At 55.8% G+C, this 20,225-nt stretch overlaps 1 protein-coding gene across 2 annotated transcripts; it reads right to left on the bottom strand.

The window, feature by feature from the left end:
- Positions 1 to 11,969: 11,969 nt before the first annotated feature.
- STXBP2 (syntaxin binding protein 2) lies at positions 11,970 to 20,225 on the bottom strand. 2 transcript variants are annotated; one of them, XM_055344721.1, is made up of 19 exons: positions 20,145 to 20,225; positions 18,771 to 18,820; positions 18,401 to 18,482; positions 17,825 to 17,901; positions 17,586 to 17,664; positions 17,395 to 17,498; positions 16,836 to 16,984; positions 16,569 to 16,653; positions 16,358 to 16,488; positions 16,160 to 16,267; positions 15,803 to 15,860; positions 15,636 to 15,701; positions 15,453 to 15,533; positions 15,050 to 15,188; positions 14,397 to 14,506; positions 13,439 to 13,534; positions 12,702 to 12,787; positions 12,439 to 12,596; positions 11,970 to 12,106 (listed from the first exon to the last, which is right to left on the bottom strand). In XM_055344721.1, exons 1-19 carry the CDS (start codon positions 20,179 to 20,181, stop codon positions 12,021 to 12,023), a joined length of 1,782 nt encoding a protein of 593 aa, XP_055200696.1. In that variant the 5' UTR covers positions 20,182 to 20,225; the 3' UTR covers positions 11,970 to 12,020. The 2 variants fall into 2 exon arrangements, with proteins under 2 accessions (XP_055200696.1, XP_055200697.1); XM_055344722.1 differs by lacking the exon at positions 20,145 to 20,225 and adding an exon at positions 19,133 to 19,151.

Here is a 20,225-nt window from a genome sequence, read left to right as displayed (position 1 = left end):
ATAGCCATGCCCACTTTTTTACAGATGGTCCAAGGCTGCTTTCGTAGGTCAGTGCCAGAGTGGAGAAGTTGTGACAGAGACGGTATGGTCTGCAGAGATGAACCCAGCTACTATCTGGCCCTTTACAGAAAAAAAATATTTTTGCCCACCCCTGGTCAATAGTAATGAGTGTGAATGAGAGATCCAGTGGATCAATTGCAGCTACAAGCAACAGTCTGGATGATTCTCGCCAACATAACTGTGAGCAAAAGAATCCAGACACAGAGAAGAACACAAATCCATTTATTAAAAAGGACCAGGGCAGGGCACCCTGGTGGCTCGATCGATTGAGTGTCTGACTCTTTTCTGGGTTTTTTTAAGGTTTTATTTATTTATTTATTTATTTATTTATTTATTTATTTTGATTATTTTTTTATTTTTTTTATTTTTTTTAATAAATTAATTTTTATTGGTGTTCAATTTACCAACATACAGAATAACACCCAGTTATTTATTTATTTGACAGAGAGAGAGTACAAGCAGGAGGAGCAGCAGAGGGAGAGGGTGAGGGAGAAGCAAGCTCCCCGCTGAGCAGGAAGCCCAACTTGGGGCTCCATCCCAGGACCCTGAGATCATGACCTGAGCCGAAGGCAGACGCTTAAGTGACTGAGCCACCAGGTGCCCCTGAGTGTCCAACTCTAGATTTTGGCTCGGGTCCTGGGATCAAACCCCAGATGGAGTTCCCTGCTCAGCAGTTCCCTTCTCCCCCTGCCCCTCCCCCTGGCTCATGTGTTCTCTCTCTTTCAAATGAATAAATAAAATATTTTTTAAAAAATTAAAAATATGGGGATCCCTGGGTGGCGCAGTGGTTTGGCGCCTGCCTTTGGCTCAGGGCGCGATCCTGGAGACCCCGGATCGAATCCCACGTCGGGCTCCCAGTGCATGGAGCCTGCTTCTCCCTCTGCCTGTGTCTCTGCCTCTATCTCTCTCTCTCTCTCTGTGACTATCATAAAAAAAAAAAAATAAAAAAAAAATAAAAAAAAATTAAAAATATGGGATGCCTGGTGGCTCAGCGGTTGATCATCTGCCTTTAGCTCAGGGTGTGTTCCCAGGGTCCTGGGATCGAGTCCCGCATCAGGCTCCCTGCATGGAGCCTGCTTCTCCCTCTGCCTGTGTCTCTGCCTTTCTCTCTGTGTCTCTCATGAATAAATAGAATCTTAAAAGAAAAAAATTAAAAATAAATAAATACAACCGTGTGTATATAGGGCCAACGTGTAGGCAATATTTATTGAGCACCTACTATGTGCCAGATACAATGCTACACATGGTGCATGTAGTGGGGCACAAGGGGACCCCCCCCCCCACCCCACCTCACACACTTTGCCTTGCCTGTCGGAGGAAGACAGACACCAAGAGAACGCTCATTAGCCTCCACCTCCACCAGTCATCTGTGCCTCAAAGAAGAGGAACCCAGTTCTGGGAGAACTTCTGGCATAAGAATGTGGCCCCCAGTGGAAGAATCCAGGGAGGCTTTGTGCAGGAAGAGGTGGCTGAGCGGAAGGCGGAGGGTGAGCAGGAGAAGCAGGAGAAGCAGTCACGGAGGGCATTCTGGGTGAAAGGAACTGCATGTCCCAAGGCCCTGGGGAAGGACAGAGTGCACCAGCTTTGAGGAACCGAAAGAAAACCAGAGGGCAGGAAAGCAGAGAGCCAGGTTGGGGTAAACACATTTCACAGCTCCCTTCCTTGAAGATGTCCAGACACAGCTCGGGCACAAGGGAGCTCGGGACGCAGCACGACTCATTTTTTGAGAGCTCTGATCTTACAAACCCTTTTATCTCAGAACTTTACAGATAAAAGCTTTGGAGGGGCACAGAAGTGGGAAGCTCCGACTACAGGGTGGATGAAAAGCAGGGGGAATGTGTGCAACCCCTGGGATTCTCTGGGGCTTTAGTTTGAAAGCCTTGGTTAAGTAGCAGGAAAGGGCCACTTGTCCTTTGTCTTTTAAGAATATAAAAATATTGGGATGCCTGGGTGGCTCAGCAGTTGAGCGGCTGCCTTAGGCTCAGGTCGTGATCCCGGGGTCCTGGGGTCCCGCAGGGAGCCTGCTTCTCCCTCTGCCTGTGTCTCTGCCTCTCTCTGTGTGTCTCTCATGAATAAATAAATAAAATATTTTAAAAAGAAGAAAGAAAAGAAAAATATGTTGGGGCCCCTGGGTGGCTCATTCAGAAGAGCATGCCACTCTTGATCTCAGGGTCATGAGTTCAAGCCACACCCTGCTGTAAAGATGACTTTTTTTTTTTTAAGATTTTATTTATTTATTCATGAGACACACACACAGAGAGAGGCAGAGATAAAGAGAGAGGGAGAAGCTCCATGCAGGGAGTCCGATGTGGGACTCGATCCCGGGACTCCAGGATCACGCCCTGAGCGAAAGGCAGGTGCGCAACTTCTGAGCCACCCAGGCGTCCCTAGAGATGACTTAAAAAAAAAAAAACTTAAAAAAGTATTTTCATTCCCCCTGATTTCTATCAGTGACACTGGGTTCTAGTGGCCTCAAGTTTGCATCAAATGCTATCAAAGTTTCAGAGCCGGGTCCTTAAAGCGTTCGATAGGGCAGTCACTTTTTTATTTTATTTTATTTTATTTTATTTTATTTTATTTTATTTTATTTTATTTTATTTTTTTAGTCACTTATTTTAACATCACTTTTATTGAGGTATGATTTTGATGCGTCTTTTAAAAAAATTTTTTTATTTTCATGCATCTAAAGTGTTCAGTTGAATGCATTTTGACAAACGTATGTGCTGACACGCTGCATGGATGTTTTGTCGTTCCCAAGTATTGTCGTTTTTGTTGTTTTGGTTTTGTTTTGATTTTTAGAGACTGAGAGAGAGAGCATGCATACGGGGAGGGAGGAGGGTCAGAGGGAGAGGGAGAGAGAGAATCTTAAGCAGGCTCCATGGCCAGCGCAGAGCCTGATGTGGGGCCCAATCTCAGGACCCTGAGATCATGACCTGAGCCAACATCAAGAGTTGTCCTAGGGCAGCCCCAGTGGCGCAGCGGTTTGGCGCCGCCTGCGGCCTGGGGTGTGATCCTGGAGACCCGGGATCGGTCCCGCATCGGGCTCCCTGCGTGGAGCCTGCTTCTCCCTCTGCCTGTGTCTCTGCCTCTCTTTCTGGGTCTATGAATAAATAAATAAAATCTTTAAAAAAAAAAAAAAGAGTTGTCCGCTCAGCTGGCGGCTGAGCCACCCATGTGCCCCTCCAAGTTTTAAAAAATAAGCTGTCATTTACATAAAATTAAAATTCGCCCTTTTTACTGAGTTCTATGAGTTTTGACAAATGCTTAGAGGTGTGTGATCATCACCACCAAATACTTATAACTTAAGTGATAGCTGAGGGATTAAAGGGAGTTTGCCCAAAGATCTTAAGGAAATCTGTGTCCCGAACCCACAGAGAGAGAAAAAGGATTTTCTCTGCTCCTGTTTTCCTGCGGGGCCCAGCGGACGTTGTGAATAGTCACAAGTGTTCTCAGATAGTCGCCTCTGTTACTGCGCATCTGTCCTTGAAGGGTGATTTTGAACAAACAGGGCTTGGGAAGCTGCCCTCCAGGAGCAACCTGAGTTTCTGGTTGCTTGCCTCGCTAGATAACAACTCGCTGTCCTGGTGACGGGCCTGAGATGACAGGTGGCTCTGCCAAATCAGAATGCAACCATTGGCACTTGCTTCCTGTGCCACATGAATGACAGCAAATAAAAGCTAAAGTCTTGGAACGCTGCCCGGTGTCTTTAGCAAAAGCTGGGAAGCCTGGCTTCATTTATAAACCCTCCTGACCTGGGGCGGGGGTGGGGTGGGGGGGGTGGATCTGCCTGGCAAAAGGGGAGCCTGACCAGCTAGCTGCCAGCCACACTGGTAGGGAGAGGACAGGCTGTGGCTCTGGCAAGACCCGATGGGGCCAGGTTGTGCCTTGGCACAAGGAACAGCGAGAGCCTAGAGGTTGGGTGGTAAAGACCATGGAGATTTCCAGCGTTAACCACCGGAGATTCGCCTTTGCAGAGACACATTCTCACCCTCTCAGTGTCCCTGGGTTCCTTGGGCCTCTGGACTCCCTACAGAATATCTTTCTGGGGGCTCCCCAGGGTGTGGGGATGATTGTATCTACAGTTTGGTGAGCAATGCACACATATGACCACCACCCAGTCAGGTAGATTTGATTTTTATCTCTGCAAAAGGAGCTGTTGAGGCCCAGAGAGGCTAAGTGACTTGCCTGGGGTCACACAGCGAGTTGGTGGAAGAGTTGGGATTTGAACCTCTCTGGTCTGGCTCAGGACCTGCACCTTTCAGCCCCAAGAAGCGTGTGTGTCTGGTGTGTGTGTGTGGCGGGGGCAGCTCCCTGGATGACCACAGTGCTTTATTCTAAAAATAAAAAGAAAGGGGGCACCTGTGTGGCTCAGTAGTTGAGCATTTGCTTTCGGCTCAGGGCGTGATCCCGGGGTCCTGGGATCGAGTCCTGCATCAGGCTTTCCCCATAGGAAGCCTGCTTCTCCCTCTGCCTATGTTTCTCCCTCTCTCTGTGTGTGTCTCTCATGAATAAACAAATATAATCTTTTTTTAAAAAGCCCTATTTAAAAAGGAATTCAAAGAATAAAGAGTTAATAAGTGTTCCCTGGTATTCCTACTCATAGCGAGTGGCTATAAGGTAACCTGCACCACCCACTCAACTGAGGAACTGTGAATAAAAGGGGAGTTTGGGGAGGTGGCATCTGGCTTCTTGGGGTAAAACTGAGCCTCCCCCACACCCGGGCCTCCACCACAGGCCGCAGCGCTCTCTGCACACTGTCTCCCCGATTCCCCAAGCAACGGCTGTGCAGTTTCACAGATGGGAAAATGAGCTGGGTGAGGTTGACTCACTTTCAAAGGGGAGATTTCACTCAGATTTGTTCCATGCCAAAGGCTTCATCATGGGGTGAGCGATATGGGAAACAAAGGCAGAAGAAGAATTATTGAATTTCCTCACTACCTACAGCCCATTGACAAGTCCTTGGAAGAAGCAGGGTGACCTTGCTCTAGGGACTCAACTGCCTCGATGTTAATACTTGGCTAAGGGCAAAAGTCTATCTTAGCCTGACTCCCAGGATCCTGTAGGTCGACTTTGACATATAAAAATTCCTTTAGAATTTTCCTTTATCTCTACCAGCCAAGATACATATCGCCAATCATCCCCCAAGCACATGGCCCACTGATATACATCTGAAGGGTCTCCTGACTCAGGTTTTATTAGATGGTAACAAATGACCTTTCCCAACAATAGCTGGCCCCTCAAGGTCCTGGAAACCTTGCTTCAGGAATTCCTGAGACTTACGGTCTCCCTAATCCCCTCCCAACTTGAGAGTATATAATGGGCCACTCATGACCCCAGTGCAGCTCTTTCTGCCCATGGGTCCTGTCCCCATGCTTTAATAAAATCATGTTTTTGCACCAAAGACATCTCAAGAATTCTTTCTCGGCCATTGACCTTGAACCCTAATGTCTTTTCCTACATCAGAGACCTATACATGGACCAGGGTGGAGATGCATGGAGGGATGCATGGAGGGCAAACTATGGGGGGTGGGGTAGGAAGAGTTTTGTTGAAATCCCTTCAACCCAGCCTAGCTTTCTTAGATTCCACATATCAATCTTAAAAAACAAAACAAAACAAAAAGAAACTTGGAGCACCTGGCCAGCTCATTTGGAAGAGTATGCAACTCTTCATCTCAGGGTCATGAGTTCACACCCCACACTGGGTGTAGACATTACTTACATAAATAAAGAGGGTGCCTGGGTAGCTCAGTCAGTTAAGTGTCTGCCTTGGGCTCAGGTCATGATCCCAGCGTCCTGGGATTGAGTCTTGCCTCAGGCTCCCTGCTCTGCAGTGAGTTTCTTTCTCCCTCTGCCCCTCCCCCCACTCGTTCTCTCTCTCCCTTTCTATCCCTTAAATAAATAAATAAAATTTTAAAAAACAAACTTAAAAAAAAAACAACTGGGGCACCTGGGTGGCTCAGTTGAGTGTCTGACTCTTAGTTTCCACCCAGGTCCTAATCTCAGGGTCCTGGGATCGAACCCCATATTGGCTCTACACTCAGCTCAGAGTCTGAGACTCTTTCTCCCTCTCACTCGGCGCCTCCCCCCTGCCCGCTCTCTCTCTAAAACAAATAAATAATGGGATGCCTGAGTGGCTCAGCAGTTGAGCATCTGCCTTCAGCTCAGGGGGTGACCCTGGGGTTCTGGGATCGAGTCCCACATCAGGCTCCCTGCATGGAAGCTGCTTCTCCCTCTGCCTGTGTCTCTGCCTCTCTCTCTCTTTCTGTGTGTCTCTCATGAATAAATAAAATCTTAAAAAAAATCTTTTATATAAACAAAGAAAACCGCAAAACTTCACAGAAACAGAGCAGATCAGTGGGGGTGGAGAAATAGGTGAAGGTTGTCAAAAGTTCCAATCTCCGGTAGTTAACACTACTGTATTGTACATTTGAAAGTTGCTTAGGGACGCCTGAGTGGCTCAGTGGTTGAGCAACTGCCTTCAACTCAGGTCAGGATCCTGGGGTCCTGGGATCGAGTCCCTTGTCGGGCACCCCGCAGGGAGCCTGCTTCTCCCTCTGCCTGTGTCTCTGCCTCTCTCTGTGTGTCTCTCATGAATAAATAAATAAAATCTTTTTTTTTTATTTTTAAAGCTTTTTTAAAATTTTTATTTATTTATGATAGTCACAGAGAGAGAGAGAGAGAGAGAGAGAGAGAGAGAGAGAGAGAGGCAGAGACATAGGTAGAGGGAGAAGCAGGCTCCATGCAGGGAGCCCGACGTGGGATTGGATCCCGGGTCTCCAGGATCGCGCCCTGGGCCAAAGGCAGGCGCTAAACCGCTGCACCATCCAGGGATCCCAAATAAATAAAATCTTAAAAAAGAAAGAAAGTTGCTAGGAAAGTAAAGGTTCTCCCCACACAGGCACAGTAACTCTATGAGGGGATGGATGTGTTAACCAACCATATCGTAAAAATCATCTTGCAATATATTCCTGGGTCAAATCACTACAGTGTGCACCTTACACTTACACGATGTTATATGTCAATTATACTTCAACAAGGTGGGAGGACACGGATTCCACACCTAAGGGAAACCACTCAGTGTGTTTTTCTCCTTCTGACTTACTAAGCGAGGCTCCGTGTGCATCTGCAGAGAAGACCCTGCAGGACAGGGCACCGCACAGAGTGAATGCTTCATAATGTCACCTTTGCCTGCCATCGTGTTCCCAGCATTTCCCCAGCCACCAACAGGGACTGGGACTCATGAGGAACTGTGGTCATTCGAGGGTGGGGAGCCCCAGCCGGCACCTTGTCTTCCCGGCTTGTCCCCCCCCAAGCACCCAGCCCTGGGGACTCCATCTCCGGCTCCCCCTGGCGCAGAGCCTTCCCACTCGCTGGGCAATTTCTTCACTCCAGGGGCCTTTTCACAATATTCTTGGCAGCTGTTGGTTAACTTGTGTTTTAAGATTTTGAGTAACTTCAGAAAAACAAAAAAGGGAAGCTTGTCTTGCCTCCTCACTGTCTGGGTTCCCCTGGAGCTGACATCCTGTGCTCTTCTAGCATCCTGGAGCTTTCCTCCTGGGCTCGCTGAGTCACACTCACTTCCTGTCCCTGCCCTGGGGCCACTAAGCCCCTGCCTCCAAGTAGAAGGCATGGGGTGCTGCTTCCTCTGCCCCTTCCTCTGCCAGGGTCCCAGCTTTCACCCCCTGGCCACCGCCCCTCCTGCCCAGCTGGCAGCTCCAGCCCGCCCTGGAGCCTCACATTTGTTTCAGTTGAGCAATTTCCAGACCACAAACCTTATCCCTCCCGTGACTTGGAGGAGATATTCTAGAAGAAGCTCCCTGCACAGCACGGATGGAGAACTCCCCCTCTGACGCATTCCTGAGTGGCTCGGTTGGTTGGTTGGGCGTCTGCCTTCAGCTCAGGTCATGATCTTGTGGTCCCGGGATCGAGCCCCACATTGGGGTCCCTGCTTCACCGGAGTCTGCTTCTCCCTCTCCCTCTGCTTGTGCTCTTTCTCATTATCTCTCAAATAAATAAATAAAATCTTTCTAAAAAATAATAAAAAAAAAACGCATTCCTGATCCTGAGACCATCCGTCCTCACTTCTCGTCCCCTGGGAGAAGGGGAGGGGTAACCTCAGACCCTCCAAAGCGCTGATGTGAGAAATCCTTTTTGCTTACTTTGTGGGGCCCTCCCTCTTCACCTGCCCAGGGCCGAACCCCACTAGAGTGTTAAATGATAATATTATATCCATAATATATTATGATGATGATTATCATTAGGCAGCCAGAGTTTCCTGGATGCTTCCTATATGCTTACAGGGGGACCACCGGTACCTTGAGGTCTGTCTCCACCCCAGACCCCCCTGCTAAACTCACACATCCTGCTGTCTCCTGATACTGCAGATAGCACCTATGAAAATGTATCATGGTGTTACTTTCTGCACAGTCCAACTAGTTGCCAAGGCACAGGTCATTTGAGAAGGATCCCAGCTAATTCCAGTGGAAGATTAATAAGGTTGGAAATAATCTTCAAGAGAGTGAGTCCAGGGACGCCTGGATGGCTCAGTGGTTAAGCTCTGCTTTTGGCTCAGGGTGTGATCCTGGAGTTCAGGGATCAAGTCTCACATCAGGCTCCCTAGGGGAGCCTGCTTCTCCCTCTGCCTATGGCTCTGCCTCTCTCTCTGTGTCTCTCATGAATAAATAAAGTCTTTAAAGAGAGAGAGAGAGAGAGAGAGAGAGAGAGAGAGAGAGAATGAGTCCAGGTATTGAAACTTGATGGCTGGCACCTCCAGCTGAACCTGATCCAGGCTGTAGCGCTAACCACCTGTGGACCTGAGGATACAGCATGGTGGGGACAGATGCTAAGTACAAGTTATATATAGGGTCAAAGTTATAGGGACATATGCTAAGTACAAGTTATATATAGGGTCAAAAAGAAGCAGCCAGCCAAATCCAGAATGACGGCAGGACAGGAAGAGAACCCCAAAGAAAACATACCAAGTTGTGATAAATGTCCTGAGGAAGTAAAGCATGGGGACATTTGAGCTAAAACAGGAAGGAGGGAGGATGCGAAGATTTGGGGGAAGAGCACTGTAGGCCAAGACAACAGCAGGTGCAAAGGTCCTGTGGCTGGAACAGTGTGGTGTGCTTGAGAGACAGCAGCAAATCCAACATTGCTTGAGCCACTGAGGGAACCAGTGGGGAATGGAGTTGGTGGGGGGGAACCTTGTAAAACACAGAGGGAGGCTGGATTTCATTGAATCCTTCAGAGGAGGGTTCTGAGAAGTCTCAGTAATGCAGGCGGAGGGCTTGGCGTTAGGCCTGTGGCTGCCGGATGCTGTGGCCCACAGCGGTCCGCGAATGTTTTTTTTTTTTTTTTAAGATTGTATTCATTTATTCATGAAAGACATACGAGAGAGGCAGAGACACAGGCAGAGGGAGAAGCAGGCTCCCCGCAGGGAGCCGGACGTGGGACTCGATCCCGGGACCCCGGGGTCACGCTCAGCTGCTGAGCCGCCCAGGCGTCCCCCGCCGATATTCGATATTCGTGGAATCCAAGTGTCCGTAAGTCGGAGGTGCTACGCCACCAGCTGGGCACCAAGGAGGGCCCTGCAGAGGCCGCCGGCGGCGTAAGCGACGGAGTCTGTGGCGAGGAGCTCGAGCAAGCGCTGACCTAGTTCTCGAAGCTTCAGTTAGGGTCACCCCAGCTCCCGGTACCCGCGTGAGAGCCAAGAACCCGGGAAACTGGGCCACAGCGCCCCCTGGCGCCCGCAGCGCCCACTCACCTAAGCGGCCCCGCGGGGAGGCGAGTCTGAACGTCCCAGGTCGAGCTCCGGCTCCCGCCCCGCGCAGGGCAGCCGCGCACCCGGGGGTGGGGGCGCGCGCCGCAGGGGTCCCTGCCCGCGCCCCGTCCCCTCCACGGCCTTGCACGTCCATCGCTCCGCCCCGGTAGGAGTTTCGCGTGAATCCCAGAAGCAGCCTTGCTGGCAACTGGAGTGTTGAGCGCTTTCCGGGGCCCCCACCCGCGAAACTGTGCCGGCGATTTTCCTGGGACGTGTCCTTGGATTTCCCTGAATTCTCAAAAGGATCAGTGACTTAAATCAGGGCCAGGTCCCCCGTGGCCGGTGGGGAAGGGTCCTCCGGGTCCGCTCTCAGCCCACGCCCTCCTGGTCCGGGCCCCACCCGCCCTTGCTCAGATCCTGTGTGGGTCCCCCGGCAGAGGCTAAATCCTCACCTAGACCCGGGGGGGGGGTGCTGTATGGCTCTCTTCAATATCCTCTTTACTCCACCTCACTCTCTTCCACATAGAAATGTGCCCTCCCTCCCTTCCCTGACTCCTCTTCATTCTCAACTCAGACTCCTCCTCCTCCAGGAAGCCTTCCTTGACTGCGCCCACACTGGCTAGATGAGGGCATCCTCTGGGCTCCCACAGCCCTCCCTGCCGCTGTCCGCCTGGCTCTGTTTGTGCCCCAGGATAAGGGTCATCGTGTCTCACTGACGCTGTGAGATTCCTAGCTCCTTTTAGCTGAGCGTTAGGGGTGAATTGTATCCCACCTCCCCCCCCCCCACCCAGCAATTCATGTTGAAGTCCCAGCCCCCCGCACCTCAGAATCTGACTGTATTTGGAGAGAGTCTTGTACAAGATAATGAAGTTGGGCAGCCCCGGTGGCTCAGTGGTTTAGCGCCGCCTTCAGCCCAGGGCGTGACCCTGGAGACCCGGGATCGAGTCCCATGTCCGGCTCCCAGCATGGAGCCTGCTTCTCCCTCTGCCTGTGTCTCAGCCTCTCTCTCTCTCTCTGTGTCTCTCATGAATAAATAAATAAATAATCTTAAAAAAAAAAAGATAATGAAGTTAAAACGAGGTCATTAGGGTGGGCCTTAATCTGGCATGACTCGTGTCCTTAGAAGAGGGGATTAGGACACAGCCGAGCAGAGGGCCAGCCACGTGAGGACACAGGGAGAAGTCGCATCTCGCTTCCATTCGCCCAGGTGAGCGGCCTCAGCAGGAACCAACCCCGCTGACACCTTGATCTTGGACTTGCAGCCTTCAGGGCCGTGGGGGAGTACATCTCTGCAGTTTAATAAGTCACCTCTGTTATGGCAGCCCTAGCACCTCATACACCCTCTGACATACCCTGCAGTTCCGAGCCCCTGCGAACACCCTGGGGTGGGGAGAGGGATGAGCTGGGAGGGTTCTAACGCTCTGCGGTGGGAAGTGGGCCTGTTTTGCCGCATGCCTGTCTTCACCCCAAAGCACTCTGATCCCAGAAGCTGGAGAAGACCCCTGGCCTCGTATGGCTCCGGGGGCTCATCAAGACAGTTCTTGGAGTGGGGGTGGGGGAGTAGGTGGCGGGGGGGGGGTGGCGTGCAGGATGCAGGGCCCATTCTGCTTGTTAATACTGGCCGTCCTGGGATGCCTGGGTGGCTCAGTGGTTGGGCTAGGCGTCTGCCTTTGGCTCAGGGCGTGATCCCCGAATTCCAGGATTGAGTCCCACATGGGGCTCCCTGCAGGGAGCCTGCTTCTTCCTCTGCTTATGTCTCTGCCTCTCTCTGTGTCTCTCATAAATAAATAAATAAAATCTTAAAAAAAAAATACTGGCAGTCCCATCAGTAGCCAAGAGGACACTAGTGCCAGCGGAGGAACAGCAGCTGACAGGCTCTCATGCCATCAGCTTTCTGGCATCATCTCTATCTCCTCTGCAAAGTGGCTGCCATTACCGGCCCCACATTTTGGATGAATGGAGAACCCAGGAAGCTGGCCAAGGCCTTACAGCTAGTCCATCGTGGAGCCAATGTTCAAACCAAGCCTAATTCTTAACCTTCGCCTTGGCTGGAGACTCCCTGTGGTAGGACAAGAGTAGGGAGGGGGGCCCACGGGGGGCTGGCCCAGGACAGCTCCCTCAGAAAGAAGGCGAGGTGGGTGCTGGCTGGCAGAGAGAAGGGAGGAATTTATTTCTCTGGGAAGGGAGTGGGGGCAGGTCAAGGCAAGGCAATGTCCTCCAGCTTCTGGTCCAGCGTCTTAAGGTCATCCAGGAAGCGGGTGGGGGTGAGGATGTGCGAGGAGCCTGTGCAGCAGGGGAGGGTTGGGGAGGTGGGGCTGCTGCCTCATGACCTCCAGCTAAGGTCCTTGGGGAAGCAGGCCCTGACTCCGAGGACTCAAGAGTTTAGACTCCTTAGAAACATAGGGGTCCAGCCCCCAGGTGACCCCTCCCCTGGGAACCCAAGCCCCAGCCCCTCAGAACTCAGGAATCCAGCTGCTTGCCTAGGGCTCCCAGACACAGGCCCTACACAGGCTCCAGGGTTTGGGGATCCAATTGGAGTCCACTGTCAGCCCTACCCTCTAATGCACCTGCAAGGCCAGCCCCAGCACCCAGGGGCCCCAGCCCTGGCTTCTCACCAATGAGCACCTCCCACTTGCCATCGGTGGCCCTGGTCACCTCATAGGCGGCCCTCATCTCTGACATCGCCACGCCGCCCATGACATAGATGATAAGCCGGGGCCCTGCCCGCATCTCCACGCCGGCCTTGTTCTTATGCCAGTGGCCAAAGCGGGCGCTGTGCAGGAGGAGGCGGGCAGGGGTCAGTCGAGCAGGAGACTCCCCCACCCCATGAGACACCCCTCATCTAACATGGGCCTGGGTGGGGGCTGGGTGCTTTCACCTGACAGCAGCCTGGGAGCTGGACGTGGGGGCGGGGTCGGACACGAAGGGCCAGAGCTTGCGATCCAGCCGGTCCTCCACGGCATCCTGCAGCCAGGGAGGGAAGCTTAGGAGAGGAGCCTCAGGTGAGGGGGCCCAGGGTCCAGGCAGACAGGGCCATCATCTGCATTTCTAGCCCCGTGGAGACCCAGGAGTCCAGGCACCCAGGTCCATGGGGAGGGGAGGGGCAAGGCTGCTGGGCCCCCGAGTGGGTAGGGAGGTGCCAGGTTCCAGAGGAGCAGCAGGCAGGAAGCTAGGAGCCAGGCCCCTGGCCTGGTCCTTTTTGCCATTGCTGCTTTGGGCTCCCAGGATGGGCAGGGGTGGTGGTGGGGAGGGTGCAGGGGGAACAAGGGGATTTCCCAGGGTGCAGTGCGGGGGCTGCAGGGGAAGAGAACAGAGGAGGGCAAAGGAAGGGCCCAGGGTCTGGACAGGAAATGAGGCTCCCTCCTCAAGGTGCCTGTCTGCTGTCCCAATTCCTTGGGTGTCAGCTTGGGGCACCTCCCCACCCCCCGCCCCTGCAGAGTAAATCAGATGCCAGGGGGATGCCCATAATGAGGGATTTTCTCTTAAGCCCTGAGGCTTAGCACTGTGACATGAAGAGGACCAAGCCACCACCTAGATCAGGACTTGGAGGTGACAGGGGAGAGGGTACAAGGGTGCAGGGGTGCACAGGGGGAGGTCAGGCCCCACCAGTGGTACCTCCATCACGTCCTTGACGACTGGGGTCCAGCGGGACAACTGATAGGTGGGCTCCAAGCGCTCCCTCCGCTCTAGCCGGCTTGAGGTCCCCGGGCCCTGGGGGGGGGGGCAGTGGGGTGGTGGGAGGATGGGGGAGAAGGAGGCGGGTCACAGATGGGTCTGGGCGCTCCTCTGGCTTGGGGGAAGGATTGCAGAAAAAGATAGAGAGATGGAACAGAGGAGCGGAGAGAGGGAGGAAGGAATAAGAGGGAGAGAAGGGGCCAGAGGGGGGGGGGGAGAGACAAAGCCAATGAGACCAAGATGTGTGGCAAAGAGAAAGACAGGAGAGCCAGGTGGGGACAGGGGTGGAAGGGCTTGGAGAAACAGGGGACCCGGGAGGTGGGGGACAGGGAGACAGGCAGGGGGCTGGGAGAAAGAGGAGGGACAGGTGAGGGGGACACGAGAGTCACCCCAACAGTGGAGGCAGGGTCAGGGGAGGTGGGACACACGGGGCCAGAGAGAGATAGGAGTGGCTAAGCAGACAGCTGAGCACAGGAAGCTGCTGTGTGGCTGTGTTTGGGCGTGTGTGTGTGTGTGTGGTGGTCCTCTGAGTCCTCCAGGACCCTACAGTCGACTGTGGGCCCTCATCCCAAAGCTGGTGACCCTGGGACTCAGGCCACACAACCCACACTGCACCATCACCAGGACCACGGTGCTGACTACACCTCATCCTCTGCTTATCATGTGATCCATGACTGGGGGGGTTAGGGGGGTGACACCACTGCGGTGCCCGCTGGTCCCCAGACCTGATCCTGCACAGACCTCTCTGTCCTCCCAGAGCCACACCATGCCTCGAATGCCCCAGCCCCATGATGTGCCGTCTGCCCCCCGGCACCCAGACTCTAACTCTCCCAGGCACCCCCATGCCCACATTTGCCTTCTGCCCAGTCTGTGACCCTACAGCTTGCTCCTGGCATACCCCAGGGTTGGTGACCGTGCCCCCCAGCTGCTCCAGGTTCCGGATGAGGCTGCTGTGTGCCTGCACATTGGCATGCTGGATCAGCTTGGCCAGATTCTCCTCACTCACACCTGGAAGAAGAGAAGGGTGGGCTTCTCTGGATGGGAGTCGCATGAGGGGGGGATGGCTCAGAGACGATAGGGGGGGACAGAAGGTACAGACAGAGGTGGAAGGGCTGAGAAACAGGGGACCCAGGAGGTGGGACACAGGGGATTCCTGGGTTAAGGGGGCTGGGGGTGGCAAGAGGAGGTCCCAAGACTGTCCTCAGGACCGAGGGAGCCACTGGGGCAGGTGTGAGGAGGATGCTAGAATCCTGGATGGGGATCCCAGAGGGGAGAGATGGAGGTCTAGAATTCATTGAGGGGACCAAGTTTGGAAGAGTCACAGATTCGGGAATCTCTATGTCAATGGAGCCCTCATGTCAATGAGAGTTCGCCCAGATCAATAGAGACGGGGTTCCCAGGTTGGAGACGGGTATATCTGTGGGGTCGGGTATGCCTGTTGAGTGGAGGCATGCCAAGGTCAGGAAAATCATGGGGTTGAGAGATTCCCAGGATCATTGCAGACCCCCGTGAATGGGGGTATCTGGAAGCCTCTCCATGCCCCCAACCCACCGTTCCGCAGAAGGATGTAGAGCAACAGGACCCGGATCTTGTCATAGGCTGGCACGGCTGCATCCAGCAGCACGGGCACGATCAGCTTCATGGCATCCTTGATCTTCTCACCCTCTGTGTCTGAGCCCATGGCCAAGTCCTGCGGGGCAGGGGGGGTGTGGGGTTCCAGAGCTAGGGTCCTTGGCAGGACCTTGGGGACCCGGTTCTTCCTACTACCAGGTCTCTGAAGGTTTCATCCAGGCCCGTCAATAGGCCCCGCCCTTTGCCAGGCCCCGCCCCTTATCCGGGTCCTATTTTCCTGTGGACCTGCCCACCCCCATAGACCGCACCCCTGTCCCGGGACCGCCTCTCCCCAGGCCCCTCCCCGAGGCCGAGGCCCACCCCGTCCCAGGCCCGCCCCCACCTGCTCCACGCCGCACAGCTTCTCCACCGAACCCTTGAAGTGCTTCATGCAGTCGTCCGCTAGATGCAGGTGCGTAGAATACTGCGGGATGGGGGGGGGGGTAACAGAAACTGAGTCCGAGCCAGGAGCCTGGCCGCAGTGTGGAGGGGGGGGGGGGCGGGCAGGATCCCCGTCCCTGCTCACCTTGTTCAGCTCCTTCTGGTACTGCGGCATCTTCTTCAGGATGTGGGACAGGTCTTTGATGTTGGCCTGCGGACAGGGAGGCTGTGAGGCCAGGCCTGCCACCCCGGGTCCCCCTCCAGGCTCTGCCTTCCGCCCACCATGAGGGCAGGGGCTTCTCCTGCCCCTACCTTGTCCGTGGTCAGCCTCTTGCTCTCACAGAACGTCTTCAGAAGCTCCGTGACCTTCCTGGCGGTGAAGAGCGGTCAGGGGTGAGGTCAGGGACCGGCACCGGGACTATAGTTTGACAGCAGTGTGTGTGTGTTGTGGGGGGCGGTGTCACACGGCGGGGGGGGGGGGTGGGAGCCAGGGGACACACGTGTCCTTGTTCCAGGCCATGTGTAAGCCCACACTGAGGAGTCTGGCTGAGGAGCATTCCCCCAGAACCAAAGGCCGAGGACACGGGCCACGGGAGGAGGGGGCTGGGGATACAGGTGGGGACCACGTGCAGAGTGGTCCACGCCCTTGGCCTCCCTGCGTGCACGCACTTGGACACATCAGCGATGTGCATGTGCCGCAGCTCTACCCACAGGTCATCGTCCTCATCCAGCAGCACAGCCTTTTCCCGGGCCTCACTCAGCCCCGTGGTCTCATACCTGCGGGAAACAGAGGGTCAGGCAGCTGGCCGGGGGCCAGAGACCCAGGAGGTGATGGGGGGGCGGGCAGGGTTCCTGGGATCCGCCCACCTATATGTGTCCTGTTCGATGTTCAGCAGGTCATAGGCCATGGCCTGGAATGTGAGCTCATGCAGCAGCGGGGACACAGGGTCGGCCCCCCGGTCCACGATGAGTAGCTGCGAGCGGGTTTTCTCGGGGCCCTGGGGGTTGGCAGGGATGAGGACGCTGACCCTGTCCTTGGCTGGGGCTTCACCCTCACCTCCCCAGTAGCCCCCCTTACCTCTCCCAGACTGGGATTGTCAGCCTTGAAGGCATTCAGCTTGGCCAGGACGGCATGGGCCAGCTGAGCTGTGACCTCTGGGCCCCTGGGGGTGGGGTGGGCAGACATGGGGTCTTAGGCATGGGGTGGGGGAGGGCCAGGTCACCAGAGGTCAAGGGATGGGGTTAGGGCTGGGAGTCGGGACCAGGACTGGGGTCAAAAGTGAGGTTAAAGGCTGCATGGAGAATGGGATCAAGGTTGGGGGTGGCACCAGGGTGGGGTGCCCACTTGCGGTAGCGGATGGCCGGGTACTCCTGCAGCGTGGCACACAGCGTGGCGATCTGCTGGGCCAGGGCCTCAATTTGCCGTGCCCGCTCCCCAACCCGGAAGGGGCAGTAGAGGTTGTAGGTGCTGTGGGGGGCATCCAGGGAGAACACCTGGGAGGACACAAGTGCCAGGGCCACCGCTACAGGTGTACACCTGGCTCAAGAGCAGCCTCCAGCACCCACCGCTCCCCAGGGCCTCCGCCGGGCTCTGGAGCCTGCTTTGCCATCCAGGAGTCAGGCCAGCCAGCTTCCAACTCATGCCCGAAGGAGGTAGAGAGATACCCCGGCCCCCTCGCCCTCGGGCAGGACAACTCGGAGGTGCGCTCTGTGCCACCCCTTGGTGGGGGACACTCCCACGGCAGGTGCCCACGGCAGGTGAGAACCCATGATCCTCTGTGTTGGCTAACTTTTCCTTTCTGGCCCGGTGTCCCCTTTACTTGTTCCTGTGTCTGTTTCTGAGGGAACCCAGGACATTTGGTCACAGACCCCCACCCCCATCCTGGGCTAGCCTGGGCCCCTACCTGGGCCTCGTAGGGGAGGAAGGCCAGGTGGATCTCCTTCAGCGTCTTCACCACCTTCGCTAGACGTGAACGGCTCAGCTCAGTGAACAGGGGCTCAGGGCAGGCTGGGTGGGCAAGAAGGGGCATCAGACGAGAGTGGCCCCATGCCCTGAGCACCCCCTCCCACCCTGCCCCCAGCTCGCTTCACTCACTGTCAGTGAAGAAGATGTGTGCTGCTTTGTAGGTGAAGGTCGGGGTCCCCCGGAAGTCTGCTATCAGAGCCTGTACTGACTGGGGGAGGCAGACCATTGCCCAAGCCTGGCCCTGCACCCCCAGCGCCCTGCCCCAGCCTACCACCCACTGCCTGTACTCCCGACATGTGCAGACACGCACAGAGGCATGCGCATACACACACACACACACACACACACACTCAAGCTCACATAGGCACCTTCTCGGTGGGGCTGAGCAAATAAATGGCCTCCAAACTGGGGATGGGTTCTCGGCGTTTGTTGATGTCTTCAACAACTAGTAGGAAAAGAGAAAGGGCCATGTGTAGGTGGCATTGGGGCCAGGGCTCACAGAGGATCTGAGACTTGGAGAGTTGGACACTAGGGCAAGAGGACAGAATGCTAGGGCAGGGGGAGCTGTACTTCCTCCGTGCCCGTGCATGGGTGGCACAGGTAAGAGTTACATGGGCAGGGTTCTGTACATTCAAGTCACAGCCCCACCCCCCAGGGGGTTTCCCGTAGGAAGTTATGCATTCTAGGGGGGCTCAGACTGAGTTCACTCTGGGGGTCCTATGTTGGGTTTCACACACAGGGGCTACATAGTCGGGGAAGCTGACCCCTTAGGAGTTGCAGCTGGGGAGTCCTGTCTGGGAGGTCCACCTGTCACAGGCTCCCACACTCAGGAGGGGGAAGGGCTCTACATACAGCAACCTGCATATTGGGGAGTTCTGGACAATCTTAGGGCACCCCATACTCAGGTCCCATCTCGGCAGCATGGGGTGGGGGTGTCCACTCACTAGTAATGCCCTCAGCTAGGATGTCTGACATCTTGCAGCAGGAGGACAAGATGCGCATGCTTGGATGGTCCATGATGAGTACCTGTCGGGACAGATGGACAGAGGGGCTGATGGATGGGTAAGAGGGCAGGGGGGGCTACACTGCCCCCGAGGTGGGGCTGGGGTGGTGGGCAGGACTGGCAGCTTCAAGAGCCGGCTGGGTGGGAGGACCCAGGACCTGCACCTGACCCCACGCTGTCCCAGGCCCAGCCACCCAACCACCTGCCCCCAACAAGCCCCCCACCAGTGGCCTCCTCTGGGAGTTCTTGTGGGTCCCACATTCAGGGCCCCTCCCCTTGGGTCGGGACAAGGCATTCTGCCAACACCCTACCTTCCACTCCCCATCCTTTTTGACACTCCGAATGACTCCATTCAGAATTTCTGCAGGGAAGGTAGGGAGGACTCAGGATGTCGGGTTCTCTGGCTCCAACACGCTCCCAAGCCTGCTGGGCCTCGGGGCTGGGCCTCCATCTTCTTTCCTGTTTGTTTTTCTCTCCCCTCAGTCTTGTGAGGCCACCCCTGGGGTCACCCCCAATTTACAGACAGGGAAATGGGTTCAGAGAGGACATGTGACTAGCCTAAGCACCCTCAGCCCTAAATGGCTAAGTGCCTGGGGCTTAAGTAACCACTCAATAAACATGCCTTAGATGAATGAATAAGGGCGCCAGGGGGGCTCAGCGGTTGAGCACCTGCCTTTGGCCCAGGGTGTGACCCCAGGGTCCTGGGATCGAGTCCCGCATCCGGCTCCCTCTGCTTGTGTCTCTGCCTCTCTCTCTTTGTGTCTCTAATAAATAAATAAAATCTTAAAAAAAAAAATAGATGAACGAATAACTGAAAGCCAGAGTTCACATCCAGGTCTGCCTCCCTCCGGAGTCCGGCTGTCAGCTTCCCCACCTGCAACCTCGAGCCCTCCGGGTGGGGACATGGAAGCCAGGCCACCCCGCTCCACCTTCATCAATTTCCTTGCAGGACACCCTACTCCCTCGCTCTGAGGCGGGCCTGGCTTCCCCCCGCTAAGCCCCGTGTGGGAGGCTCCGTGTAGGGTTGGGGTGCCGGGGTTTCGGCGGAGGGCGGGGGCAGAAGGGACGCGGTGGCCCCGCCCGCTGAGTGTCACGTCCACTCTTATCAGGACCGCCAGCGCGGGAGGCGCAGGAAGGAGGTGCAGAGGCCGGAACTACCCGAGATGGGGGCAGGGGCGACCTCACCCCTCTCCCCGGAGCCCGGGCCCACGCGGCCTAGACGCCCGAGTCCTCACGCCGCCCGACGTCCGCGGGGACCCGGGAGAAGGACGGCGTCCCCCGGCCCCGGGCCTGCCACCGGCCTGGCCACGTCCCCGAGCCTCACTCCGACTGGGGTCACTGCGCAGCGCACCCAGCCCGGGCCCTCCAAGCGCCCAGCCCCGCCCACTGTGCCAGGCTCGGGCACCCGGCGGTCGGGGCGTCCGGCCGCGCTCCCTGCCGGCACCCCCGGCGGCCCGGGGGTGCGCGCCCCGGCGCCTGCCCACGCCACCCCTAAGCCGATCCCCCGGGTGCCCGGAGTCCAGTCTCCGGCTGTTCGGCTCCGGCGCGGGAGAGCCGCGACGTCCAGCGGGACCAGGTCCCCGCCCGCCCCCTCGAGGGTCAGGTGCTCGACGCCCGGCCGGGCCGCCGGGCTCCCGCGGCTCGCGCACCCCGCGCCCCCGCACCCCCAGGAGACGCGCACTCACTTTCCCCCACCACCGCCTTCAGCCCCGAGGGCGCCATCTTCCCCCAGGGGCGCCGCCGCCGCTTCCGGGTCTGTCCCAAGG

Source organism: Nyctereutes procyonoides, unplaced genomic scaffold (assembly GCF_905146905.1).
Source record: "Nyctereutes procyonoides isolate TBG_1078 unplaced genomic scaffold, NYPRO_anot_genome, whole genome shotgun sequence".
Classification (NCBI taxonomy): domain Eukaryota; kingdom Metazoa; phylum Chordata; class Mammalia; order Carnivora; family Canidae; genus Nyctereutes; species Nyctereutes procyonoides.
This window is presented reverse-complemented; position numbering and strand designations above follow the sequence as displayed.

Excerpts from the sequence above, each read along its gene's own strand:
- STXBP2 (XM_055344721.1), bottom strand. The coding sequence starts at position 20,181 with ATGGCGCCCTCGGGGCTGAAGGCGGTGGTGGGGGAAA. Across the intron at positions 14,507-15,049 it reads CTACATCCTTCTGCGGAACG|GTGTGAGTGAGGAGAATCTG; the intron begins GTGGGTTGGGGG and ends CTCTTCTTCCAG. Across the intron at positions 12,107-12,438 it reads CAAGTGGGAGGTGCTCATTG|GCTCCTCGCACATCCTCACC; the intron begins GTGAGAAGCCAG and ends CCTGCTGCACAG.